At 43.0% G+C, this 14,665-nt stretch overlaps 1 protein-coding gene across 7 annotated transcripts in view; it reads right to left on the minus strand.

The window, feature by feature from the left end:
• The window catches only part of Hnrnpm (heterogeneous nuclear ribonucleoprotein M), a 42,529-nt gene that overhangs the window by 9,551 nt on the left and 18,313 nt on the right, over window positions 1-14,665 (minus strand). For 4 of the 7 annotated variants that reach the window (XM_048342082.1, XM_048342083.1, XM_048342085.1 and 1 more), the window contains exons 3-12: window positions 14,550-14,602; window positions 13,615-13,622; window positions 13,433-13,526; window positions 10,655-10,846; window positions 9,915-10,068; window positions 8,437-8,486; window positions 7,422-7,482; window positions 4,879-4,980; window positions 3,285-3,329; window positions 2,762-2,839 (exon numbers count right to left, since the gene is read on the minus strand). In XM_048342082.1, coding sequence (XP_048198039.1) covers window positions 2,762-2,839; window positions 3,285-3,329; window positions 4,879-4,980; window positions 7,422-7,482; window positions 8,437-8,486; window positions 9,915-10,068; window positions 10,655-10,846; window positions 13,433-13,526; window positions 13,615-13,622; window positions 14,550-14,602 — 837 coding nt within the window. The remainder of the gene's footprint in view (window positions 1-2,761; window positions 2,840-3,284; window positions 3,330-4,878; window positions 4,981-7,421; window positions 7,483-8,436; window positions 8,487-9,914; window positions 10,069-10,654; window positions 10,847-13,432; window positions 13,527-13,614; window positions 13,623-14,549; window positions 14,603-14,665) is intronic. The other 3 variants (XM_048342086.1, XM_048342084.1, XM_048342087.1) reach the window with 2 other exon arrangements.

Here is a 14,665-nt window from a genome sequence, read left to right on the forward strand (position 1 = left end):
TTGCACACATTTCTCTACTGGTTCCTGAGTTAACCTAACCCTCCTACCTAATGGGATCTGGGCAACTTCTTTGTAAGCTTTTACAATTTTGTTGGTGTTATTATTTTTAAAGTTCCTAATTAGCACATATTACTAGTATAAGCTATTAAAAACAAAACCCTGGCTGGGAGGATGGCCTAGTGGCAAGAGTGCTTGCCTCATATTCATGAAGCCCTGGGTTTGATTCCCTAGCACCCACATATATAGAAAAATGACCAGAAGTGGCACTGTGGCTCAAGTAGCAGAGTGCTAGCCTTGAGCAAAAAGAAGCCAGGCAGGGACAGTGTTCAGGCCCTGAGTCCAAGGGCCAGGACTGGCAAAAAAAAAAAAAAAAAGCCCTGAGCTTCTGGGGATAAAGGTGCACAACAGTGAATACCTGCTTGTGAAGCTACTCACAACTCCTACCTGGTACATCCATGTCACATCCCATACTGAGAGGAGGTGTCTGAAAACCTAGTATTAGTAGGCTGGGCACAGGCAGCTCAGTGAGGCCTTGGGTTCTATCTCCAAAACCAAAATTATTTTTTGTTGCTCGTGGGGCTTGAACTCAGGGCCTGGGCACTGTCCAAGCTTTTTTCTTAAGACTAGCACTCTACCACTTTGAGCCACAACACCACTTTCAGTTTTTAGGTGGTGAACTGGAGGCAAGAACCTCATGGGGACTTTTCTGCCCATGCTGGCTTCAAAAGCAATCCTCAAGATCTCAGCCTCCTGAATACATAGCATAACGGGCATGAGCCACCAATGCCCAACTTAATGGACACTTTTTATGGCCCAATTACAAACAATGTTGTTAAGTGGTCCCTGCATCCTTCCTTCAGTGAACAATTAAAATTATGGAAGAGGCTCAGAGGAGTTATGAATCACTGACTCCGGCAAAGATGGGAATACTATAGTTTGAATCAAGGCTAATATGCTGTCTGAGGGTAGACAGACAAGGCCCACTCAGCTCAAGAAACACAAAGAAAGCATCCCAGCTTCTCAGATGAAGAGGCCATATGCAGCAGGCCTGAATGCTTTGGCTAAGGCCTCACAATTAACTTTCCCAAACTGCCACAGGAGCATTGGGCACCAACTTGCCAGGCTCAGGTTGGCACTGGTGACCGGGGACAGATTGTGTTCATCAAATAAACAAGTCAAATGCAAAAGAGCTCTCAGTTCTTCAGTGTCATTCCCAACCAAGAGCTCTAGGGCAAGTTCACTCAAATCTGAGAAATCCAGATCCAGGGTGAGGCTGGAGAGGGAGCACATGGGGTCAGCTGCACAGAAGTACCCAGCACCAACAACCAGCACCCACGTTTGGGTTCTCTGCAGAGAACAAACATCTGGAACCTTCACAACAGACAATACCTACTTGTCTGTATGTAACAAGCTCACCCATATTTGCCTACTGTAGAGCTGCACTGCAACCTCAATTTCCTCCCTAATCACCCATCTATTCAGATTTGATCAAGCCACATGTCCCATAACTTTTAATAAGTCCCATGCACAAAAACGTAGTAGGAAAGCCTAAAATCACCCTGCAAACACAAACCTCTATTCCCATTGCTAACAGCAACTTGACTTCTACAGCATCTTCTGTTGCCTAGATAATCTTGTTTCAACAAGGCAACAAAAACCAACCCCACACCCAGCTCCCCAGGGACAGCCCAAGACACCTAGACACCTGCTCTCTCCACACCTCTTCTTCACATTCTACTTACTACAACCTATATCATTCATAAGTACCCAGGCCAGAAGAGCAGAAAGAATAACAATAGCAGCTTTCCAGTAGTAGGCAGGGGTCAGAGTCAACCAGCAAAGATGGCTTTAAGAAGACTTCCAGATTCTCAGCACCAAGGCTGACACTGTGCTGGAGGCGTTTCTAGAAAGCAGGACATGGGCATGATGAAGAGCCCCACTCTGGAGCAGCGTGGGTTTATACTATCCATGGCACAGTAGCCACATGACCTCAGGCAAGTCACTGCCTCAAGTTCTGACATGTGCCATGTGGTGCTTGCAAGGACCAAATGGAGTAACATGGTGTTAATGTTACAGACTTGTTGGGAGGTGGCAGGACCGTGATATCTGAATGACAGTAGTCTACAGAACATGTTGTATTAGGTGTGGGTACTTGATTAGTCTCTCTGAGCACAAGGATGATCAAGAACCACCCAACCCAGCAATCCTGGGAAGGTACGAACTTGACAAGAAATTCCTAATGCTGGAGATCATATGTAAAGCATAAGAAAAGATATATATATAGGGCTGTGAATATGGCCTAGTGGCAAGAGTGCTTGCCTCCTACACAAGAAGCTCTTGGTTCGATTCCCCAGCACCACATATATGGAAAACGGCCAGAAGGGGCGCTGTGGCTCAGGTGGCAGAGTGCTAGCCTTGAGCGGGAAGAAGCCAGGGACAGTGCTCAGGCCCTGAGTCCAAGCCGCAGGACTGGCCAAAAAAAAAAAAAAAGAAAAGAAAAGATACATATATATATTCTTTAAAACACTGGCAAGTGTAAGAAAGTTAAAATTTTACAGGACAAGTAATGGGGAGATTCTAAACAATGGATACTTCAAGAGTTCAGTGAATAAGTGAGCTAAGTCTAGCTCTGAAATATTTAAAGTGACTCAAAAGACATGAGTCAGAAGAAAAGCAGAGATGGGACATCAGCAGTCTAAAAGGCACTAGGAGCTCATAGCTAGCAGAGGACAGTAGGAGCAGAAGGAAACAGGGGTCTTACCATTTATCCGGCCCATGTTCATCCCAGATCCAAATCGCCCCATGTTTTCCATACCACCACCAAAGGGTCCCTCCATGCCTGCAAAAAAGGGGTGTGTCTTAGTGCCATCACAGGAAGACTGCTGGCTCAGACACACCAGAGAAAGGGAAAAAAAACATCTCTTTGGCATCTTTGGCCAAGAACCTACCAAGTTCCAGAGCATTTGCAAGAAAAAGACATAAACCCAACTTTGAAAATTATCACCACCTTCAAAAATTAGCTTGGTCCCAACCCTCTGGATGATACACAAAGCAGACAGAGGTCCAGAGAGATGGAGTGATTTGCCCCAAGTCACAGAGCTAGAGAGAGCCAGAATCAACAGCTACACCCACTGCAACAATGGACAGGTAGAGTGGTTTCTAGATGCAAACCTTTTGGAAACCCCGGTGGGAATATCATGCAAGGCATAAAAGAGAAGAGAGAGAAGACAAAGAAGAAAGCCAGACCTACGAGATTATTTTGTACTTCACTTTCAATTTCTTACCTCCCATTTTATTTATTCCAAATCCTATGCCTTCCATTCCCATTCCTTGAAAACAAAAAGTCAATGCAAACTGAAATTATATCAAAGCAGTAAAGTTTAAATTTAAAAAGCACAAAACAATTCCAAACCAACACATGCGCCAAAAATACCTTAACAGACATTACCGGGAGGTGGGACTGACTACCATTACAAACCATTTAACCAAGTGATATATGGCTTAAAAGTCTATACTGTCCATACAGTTTTATTAAATGACCAAATTGGATATTGTAAACATAATTATCAAAAAGACCATAAAAACCTGCATTACAGAATTCTATAGAACAAAAGTGGGCTTCTAATAAAATCCTTACTAAAGGTAAGATCCTTTAAAAAGAAAGGGAAGGGGCTGGGGATATAGCCTAGTGGCAAGAGTGCCTGCCTCGGATACAGGTGGCCGTAGGTTCGATTCCCCAGCACCACATATACAGAAAAAACGGCCAGAAGCGGCGCTGTGGCTCACGTGGCAGAGTGCTAGCCTTGAGCGAGAAGAAGCCAGGGACAGTGCTCAGGCCCTGAGTCCAAGACCCAGGACTGGCCAAAAATAAATAAATAAATAAAATAAAAATAAAAAGGGAAAAAAAAATCTTCCTATAACACACTTTCCTCTAGGGATCAGAGTAGGAAATATGGCTCAGGTAGAGCCATTTGAGCTTGTGGCCAGGACCAGATTGGGAGGAAAGCCAAAGACAGGCAAAAATGACAAAGGCAGTATAGAGGGACAAGAAATCACAATTTCAAGGCTGGGAATATGGCCTATTGGAATATGGCAAGAGTGCTTGCCTCGTATACATGAAGCCCTAGGTTTGATTCCCAAGCACCACATATATAGAAAACAGCCAGAAGTGGCACTGTGGCTCAAGTGGCAGAGTGCTAGCCTTGAGCAAAAAGAAGCCAGGGACAGTGCTCCAGGCCCTGAGTCCAAGGCCCAGGACTGGGGAAAAAAAAAAATTATTACTTATTGCTTGGAGTGTGGCCCAAATGGCCTAGATCTATGTTTGTTTCTTTCCTTCCTTCCTTCCTTTTAATAAAATATGTAATAAAAGAAAAGAAATCACAATTTCAAATGATTTCAAGAAAGAAAAACCTAAGTCTGAGGTTGTAAAAATCAAACATACCTAATATTACAGAAATATCTCATGGCACAAAAATAACACTAAACAGCAAAGTCTATCTTATGTCCACACTTTTGTGTCTTGTGACCTGGGACCGTCACACTACCATGAAGTGAGACCCTCCCCACTTCTAGAAGTCATGTGGGAGGTCTAGGTGACAGACTTATCAGGGCACCAGAGCATTCTGTGGTACTGTGGCCAGACCTAGCCTGTCAGTGACAGTGTGGCCTCAGGCAAGACCAACCTTCTGGCAGGAAAGGTATGGCTTTAAAAATAAACATAGCTAAGTAAAAACAAAAAACACTGCCTTTGTCAAAATGTAGCTGAATAAGAATTTTGTCCCAATTAAATCTTTATTCGGTTTCTACCATTCAAGGTCCAATTATCCCAATAACTTTCACTCTCCAGAAATCTCCATCAAGGTAGACTGTAATTCTCACCTGCAGGCCCTATGTTTCCCATGCCGATGCCTTTGTTTAGGTGATTGGCATCAATAGGCTGCCCTCCGGGCCCCAAACCCATACCAATACCACCAAGTCCATCTGGAAGGCAAAGAGAAAATCACAAGTGTAGGTTCTCTTCTGAGAAAACAGGTGAGTCAGTATGTTATGACTGCTACACTATCCCCCAGCCCCCAACCATCCTGTGGGTCCCTAGGGCCTACACAGGGCTCTGTATAGTTGGGAGCTCTCCTCTTCATAAAGTCTTGGCTTCTTAAATGCAATTGCAAAATGGAGTTTGTGATGTGTATTTACATAACAAAATTCGTTCACTTGAATGTTGCCAAGAACTGAGAATAACCTATACAGTAAGAATCTTGAGTTTCTTTCCCTAAATTAAGAAAACATTTATTCAACCCAGGCACCAGTGGTTCACACCTATAATAATCCTAGCCACTTGAGACTGAGATCTGAGGACTTTAGCCGGCCGGGGCAGGAAAATCCATCAGACTCTTATCTCCAATTAACTATCAAAAAGCTGGAAGCACAGCTGTGGCTCAAGTGGTAGAGTGCTAGCCTTGAGCAAAACATCTCAGGGACTGCACCTAGATTCTGAGTTCAAGCACCAGGACTGGCACAAAAAGGAAGAAAAAATTTATTGGCCAAATGCTAGTGGCTCATACCTACGATCTTATCTATTATTCAGGAAACTGAGATGTGAAGATCAGTGTGAAGTCAGCCTGGGCAGCAAAGTCCTATGAGACTCTTATCTCCAATTAACCAGTAAAAAGCAAGAAGTATTAGCTGTGGCTCGAGTTGTAAAAAGCCTAGGAACAGTGTGCAGGCTTGAGTTCAAGCCCCAGTACCAGCACCCAAAAAAATCCCAAAAGTGATGTTTTATCAAGTGACATGAAGCACAAATGTGTCCAATGACCACCCATACCCTCCTCCTAACCCAGCAGCCCAAAAGACTTTTTGCTCACAGAGAGGATGGGGTAAGGAATAATGCTATAAAACTCAGTTCACACACTGGGCTATATGGCTCTGAATCTACGGGATTTCAGTAACAATGCAGTAGTGTATTCAATGAACCATCTCTATTCTTGCCCACAAAGTTTCCTAACTTAATACCCAACCTACTACCCTCAGCCCCATGCCCCTCTACATACAAACGGGCTCTAGTAACCAAGTCCTGAGGCTTTAGCCAACTGAGATGGAGGCACCAATAGCAACAAAAACCTGAAGGTAATCTGATTAACATCCCTGTTTCTAATTACATGGCAACAGCATCAAGTCACCAAGGTTACTCACTCCCAAAGCAGACTAGTCAACCCTTGGAGCTGGGAGAGGAGACAAAGGACTAGGGATAATGGCCTCCCTGGAGCCCAGGGCTCCTCCTCCTGCAAGAGGAAGATTCAACAAGCATCAGTGACCATTCACTTGAAAGTGGGTATGTTAAGAAAATGTGGCCTTGCCCCCACAATAGTGCCTATGAACACTAACACCCTCTTCCCATCTTGAAGCCACAGGCTTCCCTCAAGATCTGCTCTAACTCCTACAATGCAGACACTTGGTGCTCTAGCCTGGCTTGCCCTGTCTGCACCACAAAATTCCCTAAGACCCTCACTCCTCCCACTGAGGGTCACTAGGACTTCACACTGTGATCACTCAATCATCTAGCCTTCCTGGTCACAACAGGTCTTTACCATTCACTAGGATGGTACAATGGCCAATCCATTTTTTCCTCATGAAAATTTTGTGGCTAATCTTTTTATGTATCACAACTTTCATTTAAGTATAGAATTTGGTGGCGTTTTTGTATATTCAAATCTATGCAACAGTATCATTCCCTTAACTTATTCATCAATTCACAAAGAAACTATCCCTACTAGCAGTCACTCCTTACCCCTCCCTAGCCCCTGGGAATTCTTCTTATGTTTCTGCCTATTTTGGCATCTCTTATAGAATTTATCAACCATGTGTCAGGACCACCTTTTTTTGTCAGTCTTAGGACTTTAACTCCGGGCCTAGGAGTTGTCCCTGAGCTTTTTTCTTTTTGCTCACAGATAGTTTTCTACCATTCTGAGTCACAGCTCCACTTCCAGCTTCTGATGGTCAATTGGAGATAAGAGTCTCACATCATTTCCTGCCTGCTCTGGCTTTGAACTACAATTCTCTGGTGTCAGCCTCCTGAGTAGCTAGAATCACAGATGTAAACCACTAGCGTCCAGCCCTCTTTTTAATGACTGAATATTATATCATCATGTGGATTTATAAATTATATTTATCTATCCATCAAATTACAATGTCTCATCTCTACCTGAAGTCTGAGTCCTCTCCTGCCTCAGACTCCTTAGTGCTGGGTTTAACAGATATGCATCACCAAGCCTGGCTATCTGCCTACCAGGCTGCTATGAACATGGTGTTAAATTTCTGTGTGTGCACACAAGTTGTCTTCTCTCACTGCAGCCTCACCTTTATACCCCTCCCTTTGAAGTTTTTGGCTCTTCCTTCCTTAAGATACCTGAAACAAAAATACTTACGGGGAAGTTGCTGGGGACGTTCAGGAGGGAAAAAGTCTCCCTTTGGTAAAGCCCTCTCATCCTGAAAGAGGAAGAAGATGAATGTACCTCAGTGGCCCCTGGAGGAGGGCTTGCCATAGCAAAAAAGATGTGTGGGAACAACTCCTGCCCACAAAGGAGTGGATGGCTGAGGCTGAAGCTCAGAGGCACAGCATTTGTGAGCATGTGCAAGGCTTTGGATTCCATCCCCAGCACACCAAAAGAAAGAAGAGCGAGAAGAACAGAAAAAGACAAAAATGCACTGTTAAATAAACTATAAATTATGACACATTCCTATCACACAGCACTGTGTGAGGAGGAAGAGACCCATGGAGTGTGTTTACTTTCTTCTGGATAAAAATCATGTATGCTGTTGTGGGGGGAAGGCTGGGACCTGTGCAAGAAGGTCATCACTCACTTGTCATACCTTTTGAGTCATGTGAATCCTTTGATCAATTCAAAATGCCAAACTGAATGCTTAAGAAACTGAAGCATCAATGTGTAATTCCTTTTGTGTTGTTTCCTGAATTTGAGTTCTAACTCCAGTGCCCTCATCATGTTCCAGTGACATCTGTATTAACTACTATTATCTTTGGCACCACTGTAGCATAGCTAATATTTATTACAATTGAAATACCTTGAAATGCTGTCTGAATCAAAGACTTAATATGTTCACTGCAGGTATATGCTAACCAAACATTATTTTGTACTACTTTGAAAACTAGAAGCCCACACATCTAATCATTCTTTAAAACTCATCACATGCTCAAGCAGGATATTTGACTTCCCAAATAAACCAGTAACAACCAATAGGCAAACCAGAAAAATCTACAGAGGAGCTACAAGAGCAAAAGGTTATGTCCATCACATGTGTGTTCAACACACAGGACCTGCTCATCAGCTCAGTGTAGAGGCTATGGGATGCTCTCAGGAGTGTTTTACTCCATGTATTTGATATTTGAACATATGACAGAGAAAATAATCTCTATTTACTTACCATTTTGACGTGCATTGGTCTATCAAATAGCAGCTGGCCATTAAACATAGCTGATATTGTAATTAAGGTTATTTGTTACATCAATAAAACCACCCACAGCAGGAAAAAAAATACAGGGGAAAAATTTATTTCAAAGCTATCAAGGGTGGGAAGCTTTGCTCAGCCAAGGGCCATTTGGGTACTTCCCATATGCACAGTTCATAGAAAACTGTCAATCCAGGGTACATGTCTGTCCTGTCATAGACAGGAATGATGTCAAGAGCTTTGTATAACCCAGAAGCTAGTTAACCCCACCTCTGTAAGGTACTCAGTGACAGTCTTGTCAGAGCTTAAAGACTGTAAGGATGTGTGGCACTTTCCATTGTGATTCAAAAAGGTGTAACTTGGGCTGGGACTATGGCCTAGTGGTAAAGCGCTAGCTTTCGTATTCATCAAGCCCTGGGTTCGATTCCTCAGCACCACATATACAGAAAAAGCTGGAAGTGGCACTGTGGCTCAAGTGGTATAGTGCTAGCCTTGAGCAAAAAGAAGCCAGAAACAGTGCTCAGGCCCTGAGTTCAAACTCCAGGACTGGTTTAAAAAAAATAAAAGGTGTAACTTAGCTGGGCACTGGTAGCTTACATCTACAATCCTAGCTACTCAGGAGGCTGAGATCTGAGGATCATAGTTCAAACCCAGCTCAAGCAGCGAAGTCCATACGACTGCTAGCTTCAATGGACTACCTAGAAAGCTGGAAGTGGAGCTATGGCTCAAGTGGTAGACCACTAGCCTTGAGCAAAAGGCTCAGTGATGGAGCCCAGGACCCACACCAAAAATCCAAACAAAAACAAAATGTAACTTCTAGGGTACATGTCTAGAGCAAGGAGAATTGCCTCTTTCAAATGGCTGAAGACAGAGGGTTCTTAAAAAGGACAGGAGGCTAATAATAAAATTATCTCACCAGGCACTGGTGGCTCATACCTGTAATCCTAGCTACTCAGGAGGCCGACATCTAAGGATCGTGGTTCAAAAGCCAATCTAGGCAGGAAAGTCTGTCCGTGAGACTCCTATCTCCAATTAATCACCAGAAAACCAGAAGTGTACTGTGGCTTAAAGTGCTAGCCTTGAGCAAAAAGAGTCATGACAAAGTGCTAGCCTTGAGCAAAAAGAGTCATGAATGCCCAGGCCCTGAGTTCAAACCCCAGAGCTGACCCCTCCCCCCCCCCCCAAAAAAAACCTCTAGGGATACTTTTTCCAGACTTCTTCCTTCAAACCCAAATTCCTCTACAAAGCAAGCATTGGAAAACCCCACTTGTAGGCACTTGCCTAGCACTAACCCCACCCAATAAATCCCATAAGGTATTCAAGCAACCCCACCTCAGAGAACTTTCAAATCCCTCAGTAGTATGTTCCTTCCAGTGTGCATGGTTATATAATTACTGCCTTAACATTGCTGAAGTTCCCCTGTTCCCATGGGTTGAACTCCTGCACAAGGATACATATAGCTTGCACAGCTTCGATGGATTGCTCGAAAGTCACAGTGCCTATCCCGCGACTTTTCCCATCTTTATCCTCCAGAATGTCTGCTCGGACCACCACACCAGCCATACTAAACACTTCCTTCAGTTTCTTCCAGCCAACTTTATAATCCAGCTAAGCAGGAGAAAAGGGGTAGAAACTAAAATGTTCATGTTGTTAAATATTGTATAAATAAACAACATTTTAAAAGTGACATGCTTTGATTGGAAACAGGCATTAGGATTTCACTGCAGTGAAATCTGTTCAACGCCATTATAGGGGCCTGGCTTTACACTGAATGTCCCTTTTCTATGACTTTAAAAAATGAGCCTCCCTGCTAAAGTTTACTCTTTGCCCTATAAACTGCCTTATTCTACAAATATTTCCCCTTGCAAATGACAAGGATATTACCATCTACACGACATAAGGAGAGGCAGGGGTCAGTATTCCATCTCTGCTCACTCCTGCCCTGCCCTTGCTGCAGCCTCTGCAACAGTAATAAACAAGACTCCAGCAGCTGTGCTGTGTGCATGCCTATGACTTATAACACAGGTCACCAGGCCATAAAACACAACCCCACGGCTCTAAATAAATCAAGGTAAGGACGAAAAATTTTTCTCTCTCAAATAACACAATTACAATGTGTGACATATTGACAAGATTGGCTCAAAGGCCAGAGGCCATATATTTTTCATGTTAGACAACCCTTCCATTTACTTACATTTGCTACAAACACTGTGCTTCCAAGTCTTCCAGCCTGCAATGCATGGATAATCTCATTTGGGATGTTGGGATTATTTAGGATACTGGGTGGGATATTAATCATTCCTGGGCCACCAGGTCCCATACCCATCCCACCAGTCGTAGCCATCACCTTTTGCATTGCTCTCCTGGCATGTTCACCATCAGGATCCTGAAATAAGCACACAAGTGTTATACTGAACCAACTCAAGAGCAGTCAGAACCAGGTTTATAATAATTGATTTACAAATAATTGGGTTTTTCCAACTTCAGAGATTCATGTTAAGATAAGCCTAGCTCGAAAAGACAAATAAGCTCATGCCTGTAACCCTAGCTATTCAGAAGGATGAAATCCGAGGAAAAGGTTCAGAGCCAGCAGACAAAGACAAACCCAAGAGACTATTATCACCAATTAACTAACAAAAAGCCAAAAGAGGAGACTTGACTCAAATGATAGGGGGGGGGGGGGGGGTAAACAGTGATTCACACCTGTAATAAATAGCTACTCAGGAGGCTGAGATCTGAGAACCACATTTTGAAGCCAGACTGGGCAGGAAAGTCTGTGAGACTCTTATCTCTAATTAACCCCCCCCAAAATGGAAGTAAAGTTGACTCAAGTATTAGAGCACTAGCCTTGAGCATAAAAGCTCAAGCACAGCTGTGAGCCTCAGTACTGAAAGAACATAATGAAATCCACTAGAAAAATGTTAAAAGGACAGGAAAGAAAAGAGAAGGGAGTTACAAAGAGTACTATAGACAAGATTAATTTGATCAAAGTGCATGATGAAACCCCTTTGTACAATTAATTTATTCTAATAAAATTTAAAACATAAAACTTCAGAAATTAAAAGTGTCTAAAAGACATTTTTCAAAGGTATTCAATAACAAGACAAAATGGATTAAACCAATAGACTAAAGAGTTCCAGGTAAACTGAAAGGGCCTAAAATTCAGTGCTAAAAACAGCTCTCAAGGACTAGGGATGTGGCTTAGTGGCAAAGTGCTTGCCTAGCATGCATGAGGCCCTGGGTTCGGTTCCTCAGTACCACATAAACAGAAAAAGCCTAAAGTGGTGGTATGCTCAAGTGGAAGAGTGGTAGTCTTGTGCAAAGGGACCGTGCCCAGGCCCGGAGTTCAAACCTCAGGACTGGCAAAAAATAAAGTATGTGTGTGTATGTGTAGGGGGGGAGGGGGGGTACTAAGAGAAGAAGGTGAGGAAGTGGGGTGACACAATTAGCTGACCTGATGCAGTATTCCAGATAGGAATAAGATCTTCATGGGTTCCAAATGGCTGAATCTTACTAATTAGTGCAGTGGGATTTGTGTGATTTCTGCAAAACCCATCCATGATTTTTCAGTCTGAAAACAATTGTGCATTCCCCAGGCTCCTCATCCTGATGTAGAGTCTGAGAAGGAACTTCCTGGGCATGTTTTGTAGAACTTTGGTATTAACAAGATTATTCAGAAGTAGAGCTATGACTCAAAGTAGTAGAACATTAGCCTTGAGCAAAAAGAGCTCAAGGATAGGGCCCAAGACCTGAGAGTTCAAGCTTCATGACTAAAGGGGGGAGGGGGGAGACCATTTCTCAAACTCTTTCCTGCCATTATTTACCACCACAGAGAACCTTAAACTCTACTATGCTTTTTTAATCAACATACTGAGCTACTATCAATATACTCATCTTCCTCCTCAAGATGATTTAAAAACAAGTCAAGGAGGGTGGCACATGACTGAAATCTCAGCATTGGGGAGGCTGAAGCAGTAGGATCATGAATTTGAAGATGGTGAGATTGCCTCAAAAAAAAAAAGTCAAGCAAGGATTTAATCACCACCACCACCGCCAATAAAAACAAAAAAACTTCTTCCTAGCCAGGCCCCAGTGGCTTACACCTGTAATCCTAGCTACTCAGGAAGCTGAGATCTGAGGATGGAGATTCAAAACCAGCCTGGGCAGGAAAGTCTGTGAGATTCCAATAACCAGAAAATAGATGGAAGTAGTGGTCTGGCTCAAGTGTAGATAACCAGCCCTGAGCAAAACTAAGCTGGGAAGAGGGTGAGCCTGAGTTCAAGTCCCAGTATTGAGACAAAATAACAACAAGAAATCTCTTCCTATAGAGTGCTAGCCTGACCTGCATGAAGCTCTTGAGTTTGAACTTCATCACAAATAAAAGGATACCAGAGTTCCAGGTGCTGGTGGCTCGCACCTATAATCATAGCTACTCAGGAGGCTGAGAAAGGAAGATCACAGCTCAAAGCCAGCTCAGACAAGAAAGTCCATGAGACTTATCTCCAATTAACCACCAAAAAAAAAAAAAAAAAAAAAAAAAAAAAGCCAGAAGTGGAGCTGCGGCTCAACTGATAAGAGTGCTAGCTAGCCTTGAGGGAAAAAAAAAATGCTCAGGAACAGTGCCCAGGCTCCAAGTTCGAGCCCCAAGACCAGCATAGGATGGGGGGGGGGGGGGAGAAAAAAAAAAAGTGTTTCATCCAGTAGATGTAATAATCTCTTACTTGCACCATAGGTTTAGGTGAATATCCCAGAACAAGGCCTAAGAGAAGCAGTCCACTCAGCTCCAGCCACTCTACCCAAGATCCTACAGGATGGCTGCGGGAGCATGTAACTGATCCTCCTCATCCATTCTGTTCAAGATTCAGCCAAGGACTATTCCACTCTGAACAACACAACTCAAGAACTAACACATGGTTCACATAGTGTCAGTCAAGAGCTTACTGTGCAAGGCAGAGATAGAACAAGAACTTACTTCTTTGACTTTCAGTGGTCTTCCACTCAGACTATGCTTGTTTAGAACTTCAGCGGCTTTTTTCATACTCTCTTCCATCTTGAATTCAACAACACTATGAGGAGTCAAAAGACAATGAGTGGAACCAGTCCTACAACTTGGAAGGCTCAAATAACATCAGTAAGTAACTAAACAATACTTACGCGCATCCCTTCGGAAGAAGCCAACACCAGTCAGACGAGCAAGAAAAGGGGAAAAAGAAGAAAAGAAAAAAAAATAGTAAATACCAATGACTGTTATAAGCAGATTATAAATATATGATTTATGTAACGAAGGAAGTTTTATTTAAAAATTAGCCCTTCTAAGGGGAAGATGATAAACAAAAATGCCTGGCCTAGCCTTCCTTATTAAAAGCTGGGCTCCTGAATGTCATTTTCCTCCACGTTACCAGCATTGCACTATAGCAGAAGCAGCTATAATGAGCAGACCTAAAATTCAGGTTCTCCAAGAAATCACACCAACTTTAGATCTGCTTCCCTTAGTACTCAATCAATTCCTTATCCTGCTCCTAAATCCATCCCTTCCATAAATTAAGCTCATCCTTGTGATTAATTCTTATAAGCCATTCTATTGCACGACAGAAAATCGTTTATGTTCTCATTAAACTAGGCCAATTTTGAACGTTCCGATTTGTAATGTTTGGTTTACAATTAACTGGCACAAAGGCAACTTTTCGGAATCTTTGGTTCACACAACTTTCAAATTCAGCAAACAACCAAGAGTAACATTTTCTAGACAAGAACACACGTTTTACATTAATTGTACCACCGCCAAAATTCCATGCATAATTCACACACAGCCAATTCCTCTGTTAACAAAGAGACAATGCTGCTATGGTCCCCAGTTATCCAAATTGGGCATCCAAACAGAATACCAAAAAGCTCTTTGGCCAGCCATTTGGAAAAGCGGGACTCCCATTTGCAAACCCCCTCCCCCCCACTGGAGTGTTGGCAAGATCAAACGTAGCTACTGTAACATGAGCACTCACTGCCTTCCTGATTTCATTCGAGTCCACGCCACCATACAGTTACATTTGTCATGTAGTAAATCCACAGAAGAAATTCTCTCAGACACTTACCCTTGACTTTCCTTCAGCGTCCATTAAGAGCTCCACGTATGTTACCTCACCAACTACAAATCAGTTTCCAGACGACACATAAACCAAGGGAGAAAAGCCAAGAAAACAATGGGAAT

The sequence above is a fragment of the Perognathus longimembris genome, chromosome 3 (assembly GCF_023159225.1).
Source record: "Perognathus longimembris pacificus isolate PPM17 chromosome 3, ASM2315922v1, whole genome shotgun sequence".
NCBI lineage: Eukaryota > Metazoa > Chordata > Mammalia > Rodentia > Heteromyidae > Perognathus > Perognathus longimembris.